We start from the raw sequence: 22,681 nt of genomic DNA, 5'->3' as shown, positions 1-22,681 counted from the left end.
TCTATTTATACTTTCAGAGAAATTTAAGTTACATTTAGAAAATATTTCATCAGTAAGAGAATGTAGAACTTAAATATATATACGTAGCGCGCATAATATTAAAATAATAATCATAAAAATTAGCGGTAGATACAGTAACAAAATTTATAAAAGAACTATTGTATTTTTAGTTTTATTGAACTCATATCAATTCATAATAAAATATAAAATAATCTAAATAATAAGTAATATCATCTAGGGTAAAATAAATATTATATATAATTTTTTTAAAAAGTATTACATACAATGCGAATTGGAAATGTCAACGGGCAAAATAAATATTACGTAAGTTAGGAGGGGGAAGAATGTATATTATATAAAAAAAAAAGTTGGGAGGTGGAGATGATTTTCACTCATTCAATGTGTATTGTTCACTATTTTTCTTTATGACTCACAAGTTTTATATATTTGAACAGGAGCCCCCCCTCTTCCCACGCACGCACTACTCACGTGCATATTTTCCCGCCAAGTGTTTCCCGCCAAAATCATACTCCCTCTAAAACCCTCCGCAAAGTCTGAAGCTGAAGCCACAAAGAGAGAGAGATCTGAAACTGAAAGTGAGTTAAACAGAGAGAGAAAGAGAGAAGAACTTTTAGAGAGAGAAAGAGAGATGTCAGGCTGGGACGAAGGAGCAGTATACTACAGCGACCAAGCTCAGTTTCCACACGGCGGCGGCGGAGCAACCGGAGATAATGAAAATGGAGTGGCGAGCCGCCACGTCATCCTCCGGAAATTCAAGGAGTTCATACGAAACTTCCCCGACAAAACTCAGCCGAATGTATTCCCTTACAGAGAAGCACTTCTCGAGAACCAAAATTACCTAATTATTAACCTTTCAGACCTCCTTTCGTACGAGCGGGACCAAACCCTACCCGAACTCCTCCGCCAGAACCCTGCCGATTACCTTCCTCTGGTATGAAACCAATTTAATTACATTTCTCTGCGTTTTTAGCCGTATGTGGATGTGAATTTGTGGCTGATGCACTTGTAGTTATACTCTGCCCACCAAGGGTTAGGCAAATAGAAATAAATCACCTAGCATTTTTTGGTAGTTAGTTATAATTCAATAAATGACTGATAAAGGATCCATGGATATTTAGTTTTTTTGTTTGTTTGTTTGTAATTACATTTGGATTTGTTGAAATGTATGATTATGTTGTACTATGACCCTTTGACAAGGGTGGATGTACAAAGGTAATAGTAGCTTTGGAGATCCTAGATACGTGTTAAGAAATCTACAAAAGATACACAAATATTAAATATGCACTAATTACATTTCTCTGCGTTGTTAGCCATATGTGGCATATGTTGATGTGAATTTGTGATTGATGGACTATAGAGCTTAATAGAGAATTGAACTTGTAGTTATTTATCATCAATGGTTGACGCATAAAGGATCCACTTGATATTAATTTAATCCAATTAGAATGCTTGATTCTTTGTAGTTGTATAGGGAGTAGCAATTGTTTATTAAAAACACAAGGCTCTGCTTAGTTGTAACATGTTTTTTTTTCTTGAAATTATATCCGGATTTGCTGGAATGAATGATTACGATGGATTATGATTGCGTTGATTAGGGAAAACGATACGGTTGATGCAAATTATGGTTCATGTTATTGTAGTTTGTGTATATAGCTTTCTGCACTTGAGGTTTATATAGTTAGAGTTATGTTTGGTGAGGCAAATGAGTGAATGATGGTTGTTGTACTGATGTATGCTATAGCCTCATTTACTCCATGCTTACCAAATGGGTTGAGTTTCTAGACAAATTTGAATTTTCATAAAGGTAAATGTATATGCATTTTACAGGATGTCCCTGTAGTTGCATTTTTGGGTTACGGAATAGTTGTAGAAGGGGGCATATACTATTCAACCTCAACTAGTTTGGGATTGAGGCATAGTTTTTGTGTGTATGTTGTTACAACTGAAGGTAGTGGCTGTGTCCTTTATTCACTGTTGAACTAAAACGCTTTTTGTAAGTGAAAAGTACACTTAAGATCAGTGTGTTTTAGATAGTGCATCATTGTCTTCAATTGCATGAAATACTGTAGTTTCTTTAATGTGGAAGCTTTTAAGAACCTACTACTGAATAACATTTGGTTTTCTTGTGTCCTCTACTGGATGGTCTCGGGGTTATCTAGTTTGAAACTGCAGCAGCTGAAGTTCTGGCTAGTTTGAGATCGAGGGTAGCTGGTGAGAGTGGAGAAATGGAGGAGCCAGAGATTGGTGAAGTACAAATACTCTTAAGGTCAGAGCAGGATCCAATGTCAATGCGTTCCCTTGGGGTTAGTTTTCTGTTTGAACTTTTTCATTTTCTTTATTATCTTAAGTTTTGCTCTAATTGATCTACTTATCCCCCTATTTTTATAATCCTATTTGTCTTGTTTAGGCACAATATATATCAAAGCTGGTCAAGGTATCTGGGATCGTTATTGCTGCATCAAGGACCAAGGCAAAAGCAACTTATGTAACCTTGCTATGTAAGAACTGCAAAAATGTGAAGATCGTTCCATGTCGCCCAGGGCTTGGAGGAGCTATTGTACCACGTTCTTGTGATCATGTTCCTCAGGTTTGATGGAATAAAATAATAATTTGAAACTCTTTATTTGAGGTTGTAATTTGGATGACATTCTAATGGTAGGATTTTTTCCAGGTGGGGGAAGACCCATGTCCTATTGATCCATGGGTAGTGGTTCCAGATAAAAGTAAGTATGTTGACCAGCAGACGCTCAAATTGCAGGAAAACCCTGAGGTGAGGGAACATTTAGTTCCAGAATAGAAGCTTGACTGCTGGCTTTCTTTATAATCATACTCTCATTTCATTTGTGTTTTCTGTTGGGGTAATTGTAGGATGTCCCTACGGGAGAGCTTCCAAGAAATATGCTTCTGTCTATAGATCGCCATCTTGTTCAAACAATAGTGCCTGGTACAAGGCTGACTATAATGGGGATCTACAGTATTTTTCAGGCTTCAAATTCATCAACATCGTAAGAGTCTACCAAGTGATAAATGAACTTTAATTGTTTTTGTAGTGTTGTCACTTTGTTATCTTCTTTTAACTTCCGGGATCTATGTTCTGAACTGGGATGCAGTCACAAAGGAGCTGTTGCTGTTAGGCAGCCTTATATTAGAGTTGTTGGAATGGAAGAAACGAATGAGGCCAATTCTCGAGGGTCAGCCAACTTCACAGTAGATGAGGTAATTTCTAAATTATCAATAGAATGTGCTAATTGAGAGATTTGAACTACAGCTAGCAACATGCTTTCAAGTGAGTGGACTGCATACAGATAATTGTCTCCACCTACATATCTCCACAAGTCGCAGTAGAAAAACATGCAAAGAAGCATGAACATAGAGTGGAGAAAGGATGGGGAAGATTAAGTAATGTCGGTCAAGCTATGGACTGGGGGGAGGGTTTACCTCTTTGTAGCAGATCAAGTACTTAATGAATATGCCTTGCAGTTAGAGGATATAACAGTTTGCTAATAGTACGCCGATGACGTTCCTGTACTGTTTGGACAGCATTAGTTTCCAATTTGGTCATTGTTTTACTCTGTTTGGATTTTCCTGTATGTATCAGTTCTCATGGCCTTCCTTTTTGCAGAAAGAAGAATTTCAGAAATTTGCATCCGATAAGGATGCTTATGAAAAGATATGCTCAAAGATTGCTCCCTCAATATTTGGGCATGTTGATGTAAAGAAAGCTGTAGCATGCCTTTTATTTGGAGGGTCAAGGAAGGTATGTCATTTTGCCTTCAATGTTAAATGCTCTTTGTTTATTTATTGGTTTATTTCTAACTCTATTTGTGCAGTTCTTGCCCGATGGTGTAAGATTAAGAGGTGATATCAATGTATTACTCTTGGGGGATCCCTCAACTGCTAAATCACAGGTCAGTTTTACTTTCACTGAATACAATGGTGGCAGTTTGCTGTTAATATTGAAATTTCATCTTCATGAGGGAGCCATTTAAGTTGGCATTTGGTTCAAAAGTTTTCTTTTGTTACTCATCCTAGTTTTTATTTCCAATGCAAATGAGAGTCTGAATTATTTATTTTTACCTGTTAGTTTCTAAAATTTGTGGAAAAGACGGCCCCAGTAGCCGTATACACTTCTGGCAAAGGATCTTCAGCTGCTGGTCTCACAGCTTCTGTCATCAGGGATAATAGCTCTGTAAGTTTCCATATTTTCCCTAGTCTAGAAGCCATTTCAGATAAATGTGTCATTTTCAATATATCTTGAAATGATGAGTTTCTTTATGAAACAATTCAGCGTGAATTTTACCTAGAAGGAGGAGCCATGGTCTTGGCAGATGGAGGAGTTGTCTGTATAGATGAGTTTGACAAAATGAGGGCAGAAGATAGGTAGATTTTAGTTAGAACATCATACTCTTGTCTACTCTATCATGAGCTCTTCTAAAGAGCTTCTTACTGGTGCCTAGGGTTGCTATTCATGAAGCTATGGAGCAGCAAACAATTTCCATTGCTAAGGCAGGAATAACAACAGTCCTTAATTCAAGAACCTCCGTGCTTGCAGCGGCTAATCCTCCATCTGGACGCTATGATGATCTCAAGGTCAATATAATTCCTTTCAATTGTTTTAATGTTTTTACAATTTTCTGCAGCTTGTGTTGGCAATAGAACAGGAGTTGATGTGCTGTTTGCATTGCAGACTGCACAAGATAACATTGACTTGCAGACAACAATTCTTTCAAGATTCGATTTGATATTCATTGTGAAAGACATTAGGATGTTCAGTCAGGACAAGGTAAGAAAAAATTCTCTTTCCCAAGTCTGGGTGAAATGAAAATTTGTGTGGGTACAGACTTCATTTTAATATAGCTACTAGGCATCTAGGTAGTATGCTTAGTATGCTGGGCATGAATACACGAATAAATGGGTAGTCAGGACAAGGTAAGAGAAAGATTCTCTCCCAAGTCTGTGGGTGAAATGAAAATTTGTATGGTAGACTTCATTTTAATCTAGCTACTAGGCATCTAGATAGTATGCTTAGTATGCTGGGCATGAATACGCAAATAAATGGGTAATTAATTTTCAAAATATCCTTGTGAGCTCAATTGTAGTACCCTTGTACTATCTTCTTGCGTCTACTTGATGCTAGCAATGAAATTTCTATGTCATCTAAAGATGATATATATTTCCTTAAGTTTGTGCTTCCACTGAGTATTTTTTTCACTACAGAGTATTGCTAGCCATATCATCAAGGTCCATGCATCTGCTGAGGCATCTAGGGATGACACTAGAACTTCTAAGGAGTATAATTGGTTGAAGAGGTTGGTTTCTAACCTGGCTTTAAGTTGAGCACTACACTATTGTTGTAATTGTCAAGGTCTGTATGTTGAAGCAATTGAGTTCCTCGTGCAGGTATATACAATATTGTCGGACCAATTGCCATCCACGACTATCACCCGCTGCAGCCTCAATGTTACAAGAGAGTTATGTCAAAATTAGGCAGGTAATTACATCATTGGGCTCCTGATGCTCAGTCTGCTGGATCACCAACCTATTTATTGAAAAAGTGCTTATGGGATGTATCAAGAAATTTCAAATACTGAAACTGAAATTAGAAGTGGGTACTTTTTGGTTTATTTTGTTCAAGTACGCAGTTCTGGTGGATTGCTCTCAAGTGGGGAAGTTTACTAACTTTCTAGTCATTTATATGCTCCATACCTCTAATAAAAGGTTTAAGTTGTTTTAGGATGATAACAGAAAAGTATACCTCTTGCAAATGGCCGTCTGAAAAACTCGGGATTCACTAGGGGAGTTGTTCAAAACTTAGATTTCCCGTTTCTGCAACATTTTACCAAAACCTTTCTTGACTGTGAAAATGTTGTACATCATCTCACTGATATTTGCTTCTTCTGTTATCTGCTGCAGCAAATGAGGCGGCAATCAAATGATAATGGGGAGGCAGCAGCAATACCAATTACTGTGCGGCAACTAGAGGCTATAGTGAGGTTGAGTGAAGCTCTTGCAAGAATGAGACTGTAAGTAACCACGATTATAAGTAGTTTCTTTGTCTCTTGCATAGGATCAAGCTTCAGGGACTTGAATCATCCTGCTATTAACTATGCAATTTAAGACTGTTTAGGAAACCTCCTTTTTTCCATGTGTTTCTTTTCACTGTTTTCTTTATCCTTTTATAAGATTCGCCTATATAAACAGTTCTTTGATCAATAATCTGCCTCTTTCTTATCATGATTTTAGCGCCCAAATTGCAAATGAGAATCACGTCACGGAAGCAATTAGGCTCTTCCAAAATTCCACAATGGATGCAGCACGATCTGGAATCAATCAACATATAAATCTTACTCCTGAGATGGCACATGAGATAAAGGTTTGACTCTTGGGCAATCAATACTCATATTCCAGTTATATGTCCTTCTAGTCACTGTTTTGATGAAGTTACTTTTTTCTCGATGAATAGCAAGCGGAAGCCCAAATTAAGAGAAGAATGGGTATTGGTAGCCATATATCAGAGAGACGGCTAATTGATGAACTGACCAGGATGGGCATGAATGAATCAATTGTAAGAGTCCTTCCACTGCTTCACTTATATACCATTTAGTCATCAATATTCACCTAGTTTCTCCATTTATTTGTATTTCTGGTGCTATCTGATTGACTTTCTTTGATAGTAAACCAGTAGAAGCCTCCTAAATTATACCAGAACAATATTCCTAGGCCACCTTGTATTGATGCAAGTGCTAAAAAATTGTCAGGTAAGGAGAGCGCTGATAATTATGCATCAAAGGGATGAAGTGGAGTACAAACGAGAACGGAGAATCATAGTCCGAAAAGCCTAATGATGTGCTCTACTTGGCCTTCTAAAGCACTTTCAGCAAGTTCACATCACAAGGACACTATCTCCAGTCAACTGGTCATCAAATCACATGTAATTTGATGATTTTAATGCTTTCAGCAAATCAAGCAGAAATATTTAATTTTCGGAATTAGTGTTGTGATAACACCTCTGCATTAGTCTACTGATAACTGCAGTGTCCAAGGTAGGAATGCACGTCCACTCGTGTCAAATGGTTTGAGTTACTTTGAGCCATCTAATGTAATTTATCCGTGTGACTCCAGAATGCTTAAGAATTCTGCACTTTCTGCAATTTCAACAGAATTTAGAAGTGGATATTTATGTAATTTGGTTATCTTGTAAACTCTAAACCTAAGAGTCAAATGTTTAGTACCAAATTTGCTCTTCGCTTCAACATTTTGTATCGTGGTATCAAGATTACCTTCTTTTCTGTAATTTGGAAGTCGGAGCTCAACAGTTCACAATGTAAAACACAACGTGAAAAGATAAGAGAATTATGGTTACATTTCACCTACTGTTTGAATATTTGGTAACTTGCTATGGACTCTTATGTGGATACAGATGATTCAAAGCAAAGTTATCATTTCACATTCAAAGAGATCTTCACAGTACAAAATGAAATCATAAAGTTTAATTTCATCCTTAATCCAAAAAGAGTTCTTAATTCAGATGGATTTGGAAAGCATATCCAAAAATGATTCAGGTCAATTAAAAAATCCATAGATTATCAGATGGACAAACAATCTTTGGTGTTAAGGTGTGAGTTTTTTTATAGCAATTGTCATAGAATTTAATAAGAAAAAAGAACTTTTGAAATTTGTGATCCTAAAAGTTTAATGAATAAAAGCTTTGTGGGATCAATAACATTTGTGTTATTATAAAACCTTTTATAATAGATAAAATAAAAAGTTTGAAATTAAATTATTTCCAAAAGATAGAAATGTATTTTTTTTTTGAGTGGACTAGTAAATATAGTATGTCATATAAAACAATTTTCAACTTAAGGCGTATGACAAAAGAAAAGGTGTGTAAAAAGAATATCTATACAAGTTGAGGGGATATTTCAAAATCTTTAGAAACTTCAAGGAGCTTAAATGAATTATCCGTTTTTATAACCCGATATGCTGAAACACAAATTCGGGTTAACGGGTTTTCTTAAACCTTAGAAACCTGCAACCAGACACTATTACCAATACCTCTACTAGAGGTTAACAATGGTGCTTATAATCCAAAACCCAGCTGTATTTTCAATGAAATTATCAGCAAGTTTTGGCCTTTTACATTCTTCTCCCAAAATTGTGTCTTCTTCTTCTTCTTCTTCTTCCCTTTTCTCTGTCCGTTGCTATTCTGCTGTTTCACAAAGGCCCCTCCGGTTAGTTAGTAAGCCAATGGGGAGAGTGTACATTACACTGTCTTTTTAATTTTTTTTTCTTTTTTTTTTTCTCTTCTCAATTGGGTTTTGTTTGGATTTTATATTCAGATATGCAGTTCTTGGTGCTGGATTTGCCGGGCTGTCTGTTGCTTGGCATTTGTTGCAGGTATTATGCAGTATGTGTTACACTTTCTTAGCTGAGTTCACAATAGTTAATCCTGTTCATAAAGTCAGATTTTACAATGGGTTTAAGTTATTTATAATTGAGGTTATATGTTAGCTAATTACACGCTACTGTCTATAATAAGTGTGTTGCTAACCTGGGAAATAAGGTAAGCACCATGTAAAAAATATTTACAGTGTATTTATATATTCCCTTCGTTCCAATGTGCTTGACAATATTTTCTTATCAGTCCGTTCCAAAAAGATTGATACATTTATGTATTTGAAAACAATTATTTTTAAACTTCCCATTTTAAGAAACTTTTATAGCCACAAGTTTAAGACCACAAGTTTTAAAAGTCTTTGTGTCGAGTCAAACTATACCAAACAAATTGGAATGGATGGAGTATATTTAGATCCTTTTACAATTGTTTTCTTCTTTTAGCAAATTCATTTTATCTGAGTCTATAGTGTTAAATAATACAAGTAAATTGCAACAACAAGTTAAAGTACCCTAGCTGTCTACCAAATCTTTGAGCTTGTATAACTTAAATCCGTTGACAACTTATTTTATCTATGAGTCATAATGCTAAGTTACTTGCTCCTTTTTAGTTCAATTGTCATAGGCTTACAGCTGCATCTTTTATTTATGTTTTGCAGCAAAGTTCTGAGGAATTGAATTTACGTATAGATATATATGATGAAGTTGGTGTTGGTGGAGGTGCATCTGGAATGTCTGGTGGACTCCTTCATCCCTACTCTCCCAAAGGTTGTTGTGAACGCTTTTACTAGTTGGGTTCAGAGTTCTTCCTTCAAATTAATTCCTTACACTGTCTCTCAACATTTGCTTAAAGATTTAGAATTTATTTTTACTGTTATTCCTTTTTGAGATTTAACTCAAAATTTGCAGTTAAGCTTCTGTGGCGGGGAGAAGAATGCTGGAAAGAAAGTTTAAAGCTTCTAAATATTGCTGAAGATGCTCGATCAAATCCAGAAACTGTAGCAAAAGAAGGTGGCTTTATAGTCAGGAGAAGGTTAGCAGTGTAAAGCATGTTATATATAAGCTGCTAAGAAGATGTCTTGATATATGCTTTTGGGTATAATGGAAATGAGTTCGAATTTTAAAAAATGTAAAAAAAAAAAAGGTGATACCTTTTTCTTTGATTTTAAGCGTTTTAGTTTAAATCACTGACCGAAAGAAAAGTAAGTCCAAATAATTTTACTTCCAACAAGAAAAGTAAAGAAGGGGGGAAGATATTCACTGTTGCATCCTGTTTTTAACTTGCTTTCCTTGTGAATCCAATTTGTCTTTAGCATCACATTAAGCATATTCCATTAACAAATCCCTCGTTGGTGTAGTTTGTACTTAGTATTATCTGCCAATTTACTATGTACTCATGATTGAACTGAAGCAGTTTAGCTGAGCGTATAAGTGAACCTTTTCTTTCTTTAAATATTTTCACTACCATTAGTTGGAAAACTGATATGTACACTTTAGTCGACCCAATGCCCTAGACTCAAGATCTTTTATTCCTTCATTGAGCTTCTATTTTCTTTGTATTATACGGAAGAGGTGTATCCATCTTTTTAGTGTCTAAGCAAATTGGTTTGAATGATTAACAGTGGAATCGTGAGACCAGCACTCTCTGTGAAGAAAATGGACATGATGAATGATGTGAGTACATCAAATTATTACATGGAATAAGAAACTTATATGTAATTTCATGATTATGGGAATGTGTCTTCTTGTCCTTGAGTAGAATGCTCAACACTGCATTGCCAGCTGCAGAATAAAGTCAATTCACAAGGATGCTGCACAGAAGCTGGTACCTGGTTTGTGTGTGCCCCTGGACTTGGCGTTCCATATGCGTGAAGCTGTGAATGTTCATCCTCAGAATTATCTTGAGGTCTGGAGGGAGAAGTCCTAATAACTATAGAACTCTGAACTAGTCCCTATTCCTTTATTTCGTTAAGGTGTTTTTACTGTTGATTATCTCTCAGGCTCTCTACTTAGCATGCAGAACTTTTGTGGAATCCAAGTGCAGTTCAGGCATTTCATGTAAAGAGTTATATCTGCACAAGAAATCAGTTCATAATCTTCAAGAATTAGCAGGTATTTTATTGAATCACCTTAGCTTCCTTGGATTCCAACTGTAGCTTTGTATCACCAGAAAAAATGTAGTCAAGAAGTGGTTTCTCATATACAAGTGAAGTAGCAAAACAAACATTTCTCCTTTCATTTGTTTTTTCTTTTCTAAAAAAGAAAAATCTTGTTGATAATAAATTCAAGAGCTTGCAACCTCCACTCTCTAGGTGAACTGTTTACTTGCTTCATACAACAGAATGAGGGTAAAATTAATTCAATTTCTTCTCTTTTGTCCAAAGTGAAGGGGTTAATAAGCTAACTGGGACGATTGCATTATCATCCGCTTTTCCTAAACAAATAAGGGAATTAACTTTGCTGCTTCTCTTTGTACTCCTCAAAGGTACTGTTAAGACTTAGACTTCTAACAGTGAATACCTTTATTTTGTGAAGAGTCTAGACTAGGTCGGAGTTGGATTTTTTTACCTATTATAGGTTTCTTTGGGCAGAATGTGCTAGTGTTTAAAGCAAACCGATCAATTATTTAGGCGATTTTCTATTTTTTGGCGGTCCTGTCTAATTCTAGTGATTAGCATGTTCTTTTCAGGTGAATATGACAGCAGACTGATCAATGACTTTAGGTGATTTTATTGTTTCATGATCTTGTCAATTTTAGTGATTTGCATATTCTTTTCAGGTGAATATGATGCAGTCATCGTATGTCTAGGTGCTAGAGCAGCTTTTCTTCCTGAGTTCTCTGGAAGGCTTCCTTTGAGGACATGTAGAGGTGTTATTGCTCACTTGCAGCTCCCTGATCACATCAGGTACGTGTGTAATTCCCATATCAAGCAGAATTTCCTTTTTCTATTTCCTTTCAAATATGCCAAACCCCAACCACATGCCTCTTCCTCTCTCCCCCCACCCCCAGGGCTAAACAGTGCCCCCCCCAGATGATTCAAACCCCCTAATCTCATAGATTGAAGGTGGAAGGTTCTTTCCACTATGCCAACCCACTCTTGTCTCAAGAAGATGAGTTCAAACCTTGAGAACTGGGGTGTCTTGATATCTTTATAGTTTATACATCTCTTACATGGATATATCTACAGTGTCCATCAGATATCTCCATTTTCTTGATATCCTCATTTTTATCCATACTTTATTTGCTAAATATTATAAAGAAAATATGACATTGAATGACTTTTGTAATTTTCCCATATATCATGAATATATTCTTTAGCAATGAAGTGACATTTTTATGGGGAATACTGAAATATCCTATCTTTAAATACGTCGATGTATTTACATTAGTCTTTCTTGATTGTACATCAGACTTTGATGACAATAAGTCTCTCATGATTGTGATAGGCTAATTGTAATTACTTTCCCGTTTTCATACCTTGCATTTCATTCCATAGAGCAAGGCGTGTCAAATGAGCTGTTTACACGGGTTTTTCAAAAGCATGGTCACAATTTAGACAATTACCCCAAAAGGTAATCCACAGCTAAAAACTGCCAATGGGTGAAAAACTGCTATTTCGGACCTGTGGGAAATTACTGGGCTTCTTGTTGTTGTTGCTTCATGAAGCTATTCCAGCTCCTTGTGTCCCTTTATTCTTCTTTCTGGATAACAGAATATCTGTATACAGTAATATTTATTTGAGAAGATTGAGTTTAGTTGGTTCTGATTTCTAGCATGAGGGATTTGTTGCCTAGTTCAATTTTCAACCTACCATCATCATCCCCCCCCAAACAAAAAAAAAAAAACCTTTTTTGATGTGTCCTCTGCTATTTTCTTCTATGTCGAGTATCTAAGGCACAAAGTTATTGGTTGAAATTATTTTAACATTCATTGCTTCCAACATGCAACTTATTAGAAGTTTTTCTGAATGATAAACTTCAGAGAGGAGTATCCAGAGCACAGTCCTTCCATTCTTTCAGATGCATGGCTTGCTATTCAGGGACCTCGAACGTTGTACTTGGGGTCAACGTGGGAATGGAAATCGAAGAATTATTCCAGACATGTCCCAGAAGAAGAAGCTTCTAAAGCTCTTGAAGAGTTACTGCCAAAGGCATCTGCTGTATATCCAGCAATAAAAGATTGGACCGTAACAGGAGCATGTGCAGGGCTAAGGGCAATGCCACCACTCACTGCAGAAGGATCACCTCCACTCTTGGGTTGTATAGATGAATTCATTGGTTGTCGGAGCAAGTGTAAGTACTGGTTATTTACAGGCCTTGGTTCCAGGGGTTTGTTCTACCATGCTTGGCTTGGAAAACTAATGGCAAAGGCTGTTCTTTCATGTAATGAAGACTTGATCCCTTCTGAACTAACTTCATGGAAACATAGAGTGAAGCAGTAGGAGAAGAGAACGTCAAATGTCCTCATTATTTTTCTTATAATAATATTGGACCAGAACGAGCTTAAATGGAGCGACATGGACAATGATATCTATATAGCTGACCCCAAACCTGCTTGGGATTGAGCGTTGTAGTAGTTATTAATGGAGCGATATGGATAGTGAGAAATCATATAATTGACCAGAAACTTACTTGAATTGAGGCGTAGTAGTTGCTGTTGTGGCTAGCGGTCTCTCCGACAACTTCACTTCCTTTCTAGTGGGAAATGATAGTCTTGCTCTATTATTGTAACAACAAATTTTTTAATGTAAATGTATATTAATGTAATGGTAGGTTGTTGGGTGGCTAAGAGAATAGAGAAAACTAATTACTTTATGTTTTGTATGGTGCAAAAGCATATCTGGTTTTGTTTCTGGTTGTGTAATCTTATTAGTCACATCTAATTTGCTTGGAATTGAGGCGCAGTCATTATTGTATTGTGCAAAAGCACAAAAGATGTAACTAAAGTTCAGAACTTTTAACAATGATGTAGTGTAGTAGTTTTTATGTGTTAAGTCAGAAGGCTTTTTAGCAAGTAAAACAGAAGTTTTTTATTTTTATTTTTATTTTTATTTTTGAAGATCAGCAGTACATTCCTACTATTAATACGGCACAGTTTAAGGAGCTTCGGGTCAACATGGCTAATGACAGAAAAAATCAGGATCTTAGTTAAAATGCCAATTATATGCTGACTTTGTAACCTGGGCCTATAGGGTATTTATGTAACTAGCAATATACAGTTCCTTCATTAAGCTTTTGGGTTTTTGATATATGTGCCTAGCTTTCTAAAATTGAAAGCCTTTTGAATTCTATCCTTAGCCTTTTTGAATTTGTATTTTCTCCGCTTTAACTTTGATTTAATTTATTTCTTAGAGAAAAGAAGGTGGACAATTATTTTAAGGTTAATTGAGTTTACTTGGTTTGACTAAATCAATAAAATATTTGAGCTTAATTTTTATTCTCTTCGAAAATTTCTTGTGCAGAGTGGAGAATAACACTAAGACTTTATTTTCTTTTGCTATTAGAATTGATCCTATTTGAAAATCTACACTAATTATTTGGTACTTTAGAATGTCATAAGAAATTTCTAACATACAACACAAAAAGAAGCAAAGAACTTTACAAATATTTCAGGAATGGTTTAGATTGTATTGCCAATAATAGGTAGCTCACCTTATGCTTATGTGATGTATTTCTCATATTTTAAGTATGTTAGTGGAGTATCCTTTCTTACAAATCATGAGTTAACAAAATTACTTTTTGAAGAGCAGGCTGTAAAATGACGAACAAAATAATATATCATCGCTTATGAATGGTTGTTGAGAAGATTAAGTTGAAGTGGATAAAAGAACGAACTACTATTTTTTCTTTCTTTCATAGAGTATCAAGTATTTTGGAAATAGCAAGAAATGCCATGTGTATCATATTTGTAAACTTTATCTTAAATGAAATAATTCGCATCTTTGACAAGTTATGATTGTGTATATTTTTCTCTAATGCAACAACAACAACAACAACAGTATAATCCCACTAGTGGAGTTTACGCAGACCTTACCCCTACCCTGAGGTAGAGAGGCTATTTCCGATAGACCCTCGGCTCCATCCCTCCAAGAACTCTCCACCCTGCTCTTGGGATGACTCGAACTCATAACCTCTTGGTTGAAAGTGGATGGTGCTTACCACTAGAGCAACTCACTCTTGTCAAGTTATGATTAGTAAACTTTATCTTAAATGAAATAATTCGCTTCTTTGACAAGTTATGATTGTGTATATTTTTCTCTAATACACGACATCTTTATACATTAGTTATTCGGGAGCACCCATAGCTTTGACTGTAGTGGGAAGCCCTTGTGAAAAAAAATTAATTAGTGCATTATAAAAATAATATTATTTCTACGGAAGGACCAAATAATATTTTTATTAGTGTACTTATAAATTCAGGTATGACCTTACATTTAAATGTAAGTTGTGGTTGTTACTATTGTGTTGTTGAAATATGTTATTTACTATTCTTTGTATATGTAGCAGAAATGAGAAACTTAATATGAAATTGGTAAGAAGAATCACATAATCTGGACTGTGAAAATATTTTTGTTCTATCAATTTAAAATCTCAATTTTCCATCTTAAATAACTTGATTTAACAAGAATTCCACAATGTGGAGTGCAATTGAAATTCTTGGTTATCTTATTTTTTTTATTTCTCAGCAAATACGTAGAATTGGTAAGTAAAAAAGAATCTACAAAATTACTAAAATGAAGTACATCCAAATTAAATTAAAGATTTATGTTGAATTTGGGCCTACAACTTCATATGCACTCAATATGATCATATTAAAATGGAGGTAGTATTCACTATTATTTGGGGTTACTTAAAAGGGCGATATTAATTGAGATAATTAATAAGGAAACACATGTAATTGAAGTTGTTTATATGCCACGAAAACCACATACTCCTCCGGTCTACTTTAATTTAATTTTTGTTTATTTTCATATATTATGGAATTCACCTTTTAGCATTAATTAACAATATGACCATATTAACCTTAATTTACTCATTGAAAATATAACAAATACTCCTAGGCTTTTTATTCCAAGGCCAACTTAAAATAAATAAATTAATCCTTTCTTGATATCTGAAAAATCAAATATTGTGGACTATAAAAAAAGATTAAAAAATTAATTAAAGGGAGCATGAGGAAGTATTAATTAGTGTGCCAAACTTTACATTTTCACAGAACAATGTAAATTAGTTCAAGTTTTGGATTGGGCCGGTGCTAAGCAAGGGCTAACTGCCACTAGTTAGTCATATAAGAGAGAATGTTTTGATCTATATTACATGTCAACTATGAGTTCTTCACCCTTAATAAAGTTTGATAATAACCAGGAATAATAGAATTTAAACATAAGTTTGTGAATTGAAAAAAAAAATGGATGTCTTTGTTTTCTTAGAAAGCCTTGGAACCAAAATTAATTGCTTTTATTAACAACTTGCTTCAAATAATTTGGGATCCAGATAGAGTTGATTGGTTAATTAATCTTTTCTTTTTGTGCAAGTGAGGCCATAAATTGCAGGCTTCTTTAATTTTCTTTACAAGATTTATTTATAATATTCTTCATCTTTATTTTATTCTACTTTAAAAAAAAAAGGAAATTCTTTCCTCCCCCCTTCTCTTTGCTGTATTTCCTTGTTCTTTTAGTTGAAAAAAGCAAGACGAAACCATGCATGACAACATGCACATTGAAGCTATAAATAGTATTAATATAAGTAGGTTATTTCTATTAATATTCCCAATAACCTTACAAACTACATTATTACAATAACATCTTCAACCTATTACATATACATAACTACATATTTTTTCCATTGCTTTTCATGTCACTCTACTCCCTTTATCTGCATCAACTCTCATTTATTGATTTGCCGCAAAAAAAAAAAAAAAATAATCATTTCTATAGAGGAACTCCATTTGCAACACAAAGTAATTCAAAAGATTGTGGAGACAAAGAGATTTGTTCTAACCAAATAAGATATAGCATACAACATATAGATAGGATAAATTACTATACAAAATAACTACTAGTTACAATTTTTTTCTTTTATTTTCTATTTTTTTCTATAGATAACTGTTAATACTCAAGATTTTTTTTTAAATGAACAGCTATCCCTTTGTTGTTCAACAAAACAATATCCTCATCCAACATAATGCCAGCTGAAAAATGTCCATCCTTATATGGGAAAAAAAGAAAGTTGATTTGATTTGCAGCTTCTTTAGACAGTATAGTGTTGTTGGATTGTTTCAATATCTAGTCCCTTTAGCTTGACCACTGATTCAACATGTCCCTTTAGGGTGTGTAGCTCTCTCAACCTGCAATAACATAGTTCTTGTAAGTATAGGTTTGTGTCACTCAAAACAATTTATCATAGTAATTTCACATCAATAGGTCCTTGGAGCAGCGGTCAAGTTGTGTTCGTGTGACCTATAGGTCAGGGGTTCGAGCCGTGGAATCAGTCATTGTTGCTTGCATTAGGCTGTCTACATCACACCCTCTTGGGGTGCGGCCCTTACTTGGACCCTTCATGAATGTGGGATACTTTGTGCACGGGGCTGTCCTTGGAGCAACAGTCAAGTTGTCTCCGTGTGACCTATAGCTCAGGAGTTCGAGCCGTGAAATCAGCCACTGATGCTTGCATTAGACTGCTTACATCACACCCTCTTGGGGTGCGACCCTTCCCTGGACCCTGTGTGCATGTGAGATACTTTGTGCACCGGGCTGTCCTTGGAGCAACAGTTAAGTTGTCTCCGTGTGACCTATAGGTCAGGGGTTCGAGCCGTGGAATCAGCCACTGATGCTTGCATTAGGCTGCCTACATCACACTCTCTTGGGGTGCGGCCCTTCCCTGGACCCTGCATGAATGCAAGATGTTTTGTGCACCTGACTGCCCTTTTTAATTTAGCATCTATGATATTGTTCATATACCTTGCAACTTCAGCACGACGTTTAGCCTGCTCGGCAATCTCGGACAATTCCCTGTAGTTCTTGTCATTGAATAGGCCAGTGTTTTCTGGTGTCTGGAGACCGTGAAGTGTACGTTGAGCTAAAGCCCATTGTGCTTCCCTTTCACCCCTTCCATAGTCCTTCTTGGTTGTGAAGGCAGTCTAATATATTCAAGAAATGATATTACTAATTAGTCAAGAATAGAATTCAATGGAAATGTTCATGTTATGTCAATTTTTGTTGCTTCTTTTACCTTGTTCTGGATCATTGAATCCCATGCCCTTCCACTCAAAGCGAAACGGATGATGAATTTAAGAATATCAAGAGGGATATAGGTAATAATAGTGTAGATCCAGATAACTGCTGCCCATCCCCAACCAACTCCCTTGATCCTGGCAAATTCCCAGTTTGCATATACAGCGAGCACGGTAGCAACCTGGAAAAAATAGGAGAAAATTATGAATTTCAGGTAGCCACATATTGAAAACCAACAACAACAAACCCAGTGTAATCCCATAATGTGGAGTCGGGGGGTGTACGCAGACCTTCCCCTACCTTCGAGAAGGTAGAGAGGCTGTTTCCGATAGAACAACACATTAAAAACCAAGTCAAGTAATTCATTTTTCAAGATCCTTACCAATTGGGCGGCAAAGAAGGCAGCAACAAGCATAAGGCCAGGGCGTTCGACGAATGACCAGCTTCTTGATCTGGTCACAAAGATGAGAGCTTGACTAATAATGCTCACTTGAAGGTATAGTGCAGCTGTAAGCTCAGTTGGAGAGTTTCTGATTGATCTAACATGGAAGTTTTCCTGCACATATATGATAAAATTTGTTAGTTTATTTCATGTTATGTTTTCATTTTTTGTTTAAGTTTAGGGGGAGAATAACATACAGAGAAGAAATCAGTGTCAGCTGCAAGGTAGAAGAACACAACAGTCATGATCGCTTGGTAGGTCCCGAGTACAACACCAGTGGCAAAGATTTCTTTGAGTTTCCACGAATCGGGCAATGGAGATGGTTTCACCCTGTCCTTAGAGATGGTCATGATAGTTCCATCATTGAGTATGGCAATGATAAGGACCATGAATGGCGAGAAGTCGAACTTCCAGATAAGGGCAATGAGCATGAATCCCATAACGACACGGATTGTGATGGAAACTGCATAGATGGTGTAGTTCTTCATCCTCTGGAAGATGGCTCTGCTTGTCAACACAGCACTCACGATAACACTAAGACCTGGTTCAGTCAAGACGATATCAGATGCACTCCTGGCAGCGTCTGTTGCATCATCGACAGCAATACCAATGTCTGCCTTCTTTAGTGCTGGTGCATCGTTCACTCCATCTCCTGTCATACCGCAGATATGGTTTCTTTCTTGGAGCTTCTTCACAATCTCATATTTATGCTCTACACAAAATCAAACCTTTTTATGTTAGTTCTTTTGCCTAAACTTTTCTATATTGTAGTTCAATGATAGTACTACTAATATTTACCTGGGAAGACTCCGGCAAAACCATCTGCCTTTTCAATGAGCTCATCGACAGGAATTGAAGCAATGGCTGCATCTTTGTGCTCTCCAAGAAGAGCTGAAGAAGGATACATGTTGGTTCCCATGCCAAGCCTACGGGCAGTTTCCTTACCGATGGCGAGCTGGTCACCAGTGATCATCTTAACATTAACACCAAGATCAAGAGCTTTGCGGATTGTTTCAGCACTGTCATGCCTTGGAGGATCAAAAAGGGGCAGAAGGCCAACGAATTCCCAAGGTGAACCATCGCTTTCCTTGCTCTTTTCTGGTACAGTCTGCATAAATATCATGTATTCATGCTTAGTTAACGACAATCAATAATATGATGCACTTATCCAAACAGAGTTATCTAACAGTATGTTAGTTTACCTGTCTTGCCACAGCCAAGGAACGAAGACCACGGTTGGCATAGCTGTCGATGATATCTAAGGACTTCTTCCTGATATCTCCTTTGAGCTCACAAAGTTCAATAATCTGGCAAAGGGTAACGGCAGATGAGATGCCGAACACAGGAAATACATGAAGTGAAGGCAAATATAGAAACACTATCGTACTTGCTCAGGAGCTCCTTTGCTAGCCCTGTGCCAGTTTCCTTTGTCATCAATATATGTAATTGCTGTGCGCTTTTCAACCGGATTGAAAGGTAAGAAATGAACCTCTTGGATGCCTGATCTTGCCTGCAAAGTTCCAAGAAGCATATAATGCCATTTTACAATTTCTTGGAATAGTGAAAAAATTACTAATATCACCTCATGATAAAATATATTACCTCCTTGGGATCACCCAACATGTTAACGATGCAAGCATCGATAGCATCTTGGTTTTCAACCCTGGAAGCCCTAGCAGCAAGTAACATAACGGTATCCTTGTCCGCATCTTTAGGGAAAACCTACAACCACCAAACATTGATAACGTTTTCGCCTTCATATTTCCTCAAATATAACTATAATAATCACGAAAAAAGGTACAACGTTGTCCTGATTACCAACCTCAATCAAATTTTTGTCAACGGTGAGCTTGTTGAGGGTGAGAGTACCAGTCTTGTCACTGCAAAGGACATCCATACCGGCCATTTCCTCAATTGCAGTCATTCTCTTTGTAATGGCACCTTGTTGTGCAAGCCTATGAGATCCAATAGCCATTGTCACAGACAAGACTGTTGGCATGGCAATTGGGATACCTCCGATAAGCAACACAAGCAAGTTGTCAATTCCATCTCTATATTTGCGCCTTTGGATTGGGTACATAACCACTATCTCAATCACCATTCCCACAGCAATAGAGCAGATACAGAAGTTTCCGATTGCAGTCAATACCTGATCATCGCAATCCAGCCAAAGTTCAGAATCCCAAATCACAATCGTTTTTTCAAGAATTAAGTGAATCTTTAACTTCAGATCACAAATCATTAGTTATTTTCTTTTACCTTTTGGAAATGACCAACTTGGTTTGTGCTATCTACAAGATGAGCAGCCTTTCCAAAGAAGGTGTGAACACCAGTAGCGATGACTACTGCCTCGATTTCTCCTTGCTTGACAGTGGAACCAGAGAAAACCTCAGCCCCAGGGAACTTTGTCACAGGTAAGGACTCACCAGTGAGTGCAGCCTGATCAATCTTGAGGGGATCACCCTCAAGAAGACGAGCATCGGCTGGGACAATATCTCCCAACTTGATACTAATAAGATCACCTGGAACCAAGATTGAGGCATCCTCCTCTGACCATTTTCCATCTCTCAGAATCTGAATTAAGTCACAAATTTTTTCAAAGATTATGATCAATATCATCATAGCACATTAAGAAATCGATAGAGGACCAAAGGCGGAGCCAGAATCTAACTCTATAGGTTCAATCTTTAAGATTCTTAGCATTGAATCTATTATATTTCTAAAATTATGGGTTCAGACCTACTATATATAGCAATTTTAGTGAATTTTTACACATAAATTTATACTCCAAACTGAAAGTATTGGATTCAGATGAACACGGTGTTAATATGTTGTATCCGTCTCTGTAGAGGACTAAACTAGAGGCGGAAGCAATATAGGTTCAATGGCTTCAACTGAACCATCATATTTCACACGGATCATAGATATATACGTGAAAATCATTAAAATTTTAACAAATATTAAATCTTGAAGCCATTATTGCAAAAGTCCACTGAGTTCAGCGATGAAAACATAAAGATTGAACTCATTAAGTCTGAATCTTACCGCTTCTGATCTCTCACTAAAGCATGTATGATAATGAATTATGGGATACCTTAGTTTTGGGAGCAAGATTAGCCATAAGGGAAGCTGCAGCATTTCCTGCATTATTTTCTTCAATAAAACTGATAGTAGAGTTGATTATGAGCAATACAGTGATACCAACGAAATCTGGCCAATCCGGTGGCTTGCCCTGCATTTTTTTGAAGATTTCTCCATTACTAATTATGCACTAATTAACCTTATTAATATAAAAAATAACTGTATAAGTTAATATTGTAATTACTCCTCCATTGGCCAAAACAATGGCCATAATAGCAGCTGATTCCATAACCCATGAGAGAGGATTCCACATAAACCCCAAGAATTTGAGAAGCTTGTTCTCCTACAATTAGAAAAAAACATAAATTATTAATGCTAATATTCAAGATTTAATTAAAATAGAATATGAAGATTATTAATGAACGAAAAAAGACTACCTTTTTCTCTTCAAGTTTGTTGGGGCCAAATATTTGGATCCTTTTTTGGCCCTCTTCAGATGATAATCCTTCTTTGCTACATTTTAGCTGCTGAAACACTTCCTCCACCGGAATGTTTTCCTGCACATTCATTCAATATATCATTTTCAACTGCTTAATTAAAAATAACTAACCTGTTATCACATATTAAAATTACACTAATAATATAAAAAATATTTACATTGTCATTATAAGTGTCTGCGACGTATAATATAGGGTCTACGTGACATGCCCCTAATGCATGGTGTTCGCTACGAATAATATATGGTCTACGTGACATGCCCCCGATGCATGGTGTCCGCGACATATAATATATGGTCTACGTGACATGCCTCTTAATGCATGGTGTCCGCGACGTATAATACATGGTCTACGTGACATGCCCCTAATGCATGATGTACTCTTTCCAAAGGTAAGTGCTTGTGCATGTATAATATGTGGTCTCCATGACATGCATCTTATTAGAGCCAATTTAACTAAACTTATTGCTTTCGACTTGAACTATGTATATATTTATGCAACAAAAAAAATAGAATATATACATATACGATCAAATTCATTTTAAACTCATTAACTCTAGAAACTGAATTAGCTTGTGCCCCTAATGCGAGGTATATGTAGTAAAAAAATTCAAGAAAATGAAAAATATACAAGGGGAAAAAAGAGATAAGGAGAATTAGAGATGTAACTTACAAGGTCAACTTGCTCATTTTTTATATCTTCTAATGATAAATTAGACGTCATGATGATAATTTAATAAGAGGAACCAAGAGAAGGAAAATTAATATTTTTTTCAACACATGAGAAAAAACAAGAAAGACTAAAAAAGCTTTCTTGTTAAAAAAAATAAATGGAGAGAGACTTATTTGCAGAATTGCTCTGTCTCTCTCCTTATTTTTTTGTTGTTTATTTTACTTTTTCACTTTTCTTGGAATCTCCAAATACACAAAAACGTCGGTTTCTATCTCCCTCTTTCAATCCCCTTAAATATTTATAAGGCTCGGGTGTTGAAAGAGAGAGAATTATTAATGTTT

General features: G+C 36.1%; 3 protein-coding genes across 3 annotated transcripts; 2 read left to right on the top strand and 1 right to left on the bottom strand.

Moving 5' to 3' along the window:
• The first annotated feature begins 551 nt into the window (after positions 1-551).
• LOC104084991 (DNA replication licensing factor MCM5) lies at positions 552-7,274 on the top strand. Its single transcript, XM_009588955.4, has 18 exons — positions 552-952; positions 2,181-2,324; positions 2,429-2,608; positions 2,693-2,791; positions 2,890-3,026; positions 3,132-3,237; positions 3,644-3,778; positions 3,852-3,929; positions 4,106-4,210; positions 4,310-4,401; positions 4,479-4,611; positions 4,709-4,804; positions 5,239-5,330; positions 5,422-5,512; positions 5,935-6,044; positions 6,265-6,394; positions 6,485-6,586; positions 6,780-7,274. The coding sequence occupies exons 1-18, from the start codon at positions 650-652 to the stop codon at positions 6,861-6,863; spliced, it is 2,217 nt and encodes a 738-aa protein (XP_009587250.1). The 5' UTR covers positions 552-649; the 3' UTR covers positions 6,864-7,274.
• A 771-nt stretch (positions 7,275-8,045) lies between these two features.
• On the top strand, positions 8,046-13,239 carry LOC104084989 (uncharacterized). The gene is made up of 9 exons (XM_009588954.4): positions 8,046-8,252; positions 8,361-8,418; positions 9,075-9,183; positions 9,325-9,448; positions 10,038-10,089; positions 10,175-10,321; positions 10,416-10,527; positions 11,195-11,321; positions 12,398-13,239. The coding sequence occupies exons 1-9, from the start codon at positions 8,095-8,097 to the stop codon at positions 12,855-12,857; spliced, it is 1,347 nt and encodes a 448-aa protein (XP_009587249.1). The 5' UTR covers positions 8,046-8,094; the 3' UTR covers positions 12,858-13,239.
• A 3,149-nt stretch (positions 13,240-16,388) lies between these two features.
• LOC104084988 (ATPase 9, plasma membrane-type) lies at positions 16,389-22,681 on the bottom strand. The gene is made up of 15 exons (XM_009588953.4): positions 22,341-22,681; positions 21,609-21,728; positions 21,416-21,514; positions 21,185-21,322; positions 20,350-20,664; positions 19,913-20,239; positions 19,693-19,812; positions 19,478-19,600; positions 19,293-19,397; positions 18,889-19,198; positions 18,288-18,802; positions 18,031-18,204; positions 17,647-17,829; positions 17,376-17,554; positions 16,389-16,762 (listed from the first exon to the last, which is right to left on the bottom strand). Exons 1-15 carry the CDS (start codon positions 22,389-22,391, stop codon positions 16,666-16,668), a joined length of 2,856 nt encoding a protein of 951 aa, XP_009587248.1. The 5' UTR covers positions 22,392-22,681; the 3' UTR covers positions 16,389-16,665.

The sequence above is a fragment of the Nicotiana tomentosiformis genome, chromosome 11 (genome assembly GCF_000390325.3).
Source record: "Nicotiana tomentosiformis chromosome 11, ASM39032v3, whole genome shotgun sequence".
Classification (NCBI taxonomy): domain Eukaryota; kingdom Viridiplantae; phylum Streptophyta; class Magnoliopsida; order Solanales; family Solanaceae; genus Nicotiana; species Nicotiana tomentosiformis.
The sequence above is the reverse complement of the archived record's forward strand: the minus strand, read 5'-3'. Positions and strand labels throughout refer to the sequence as shown.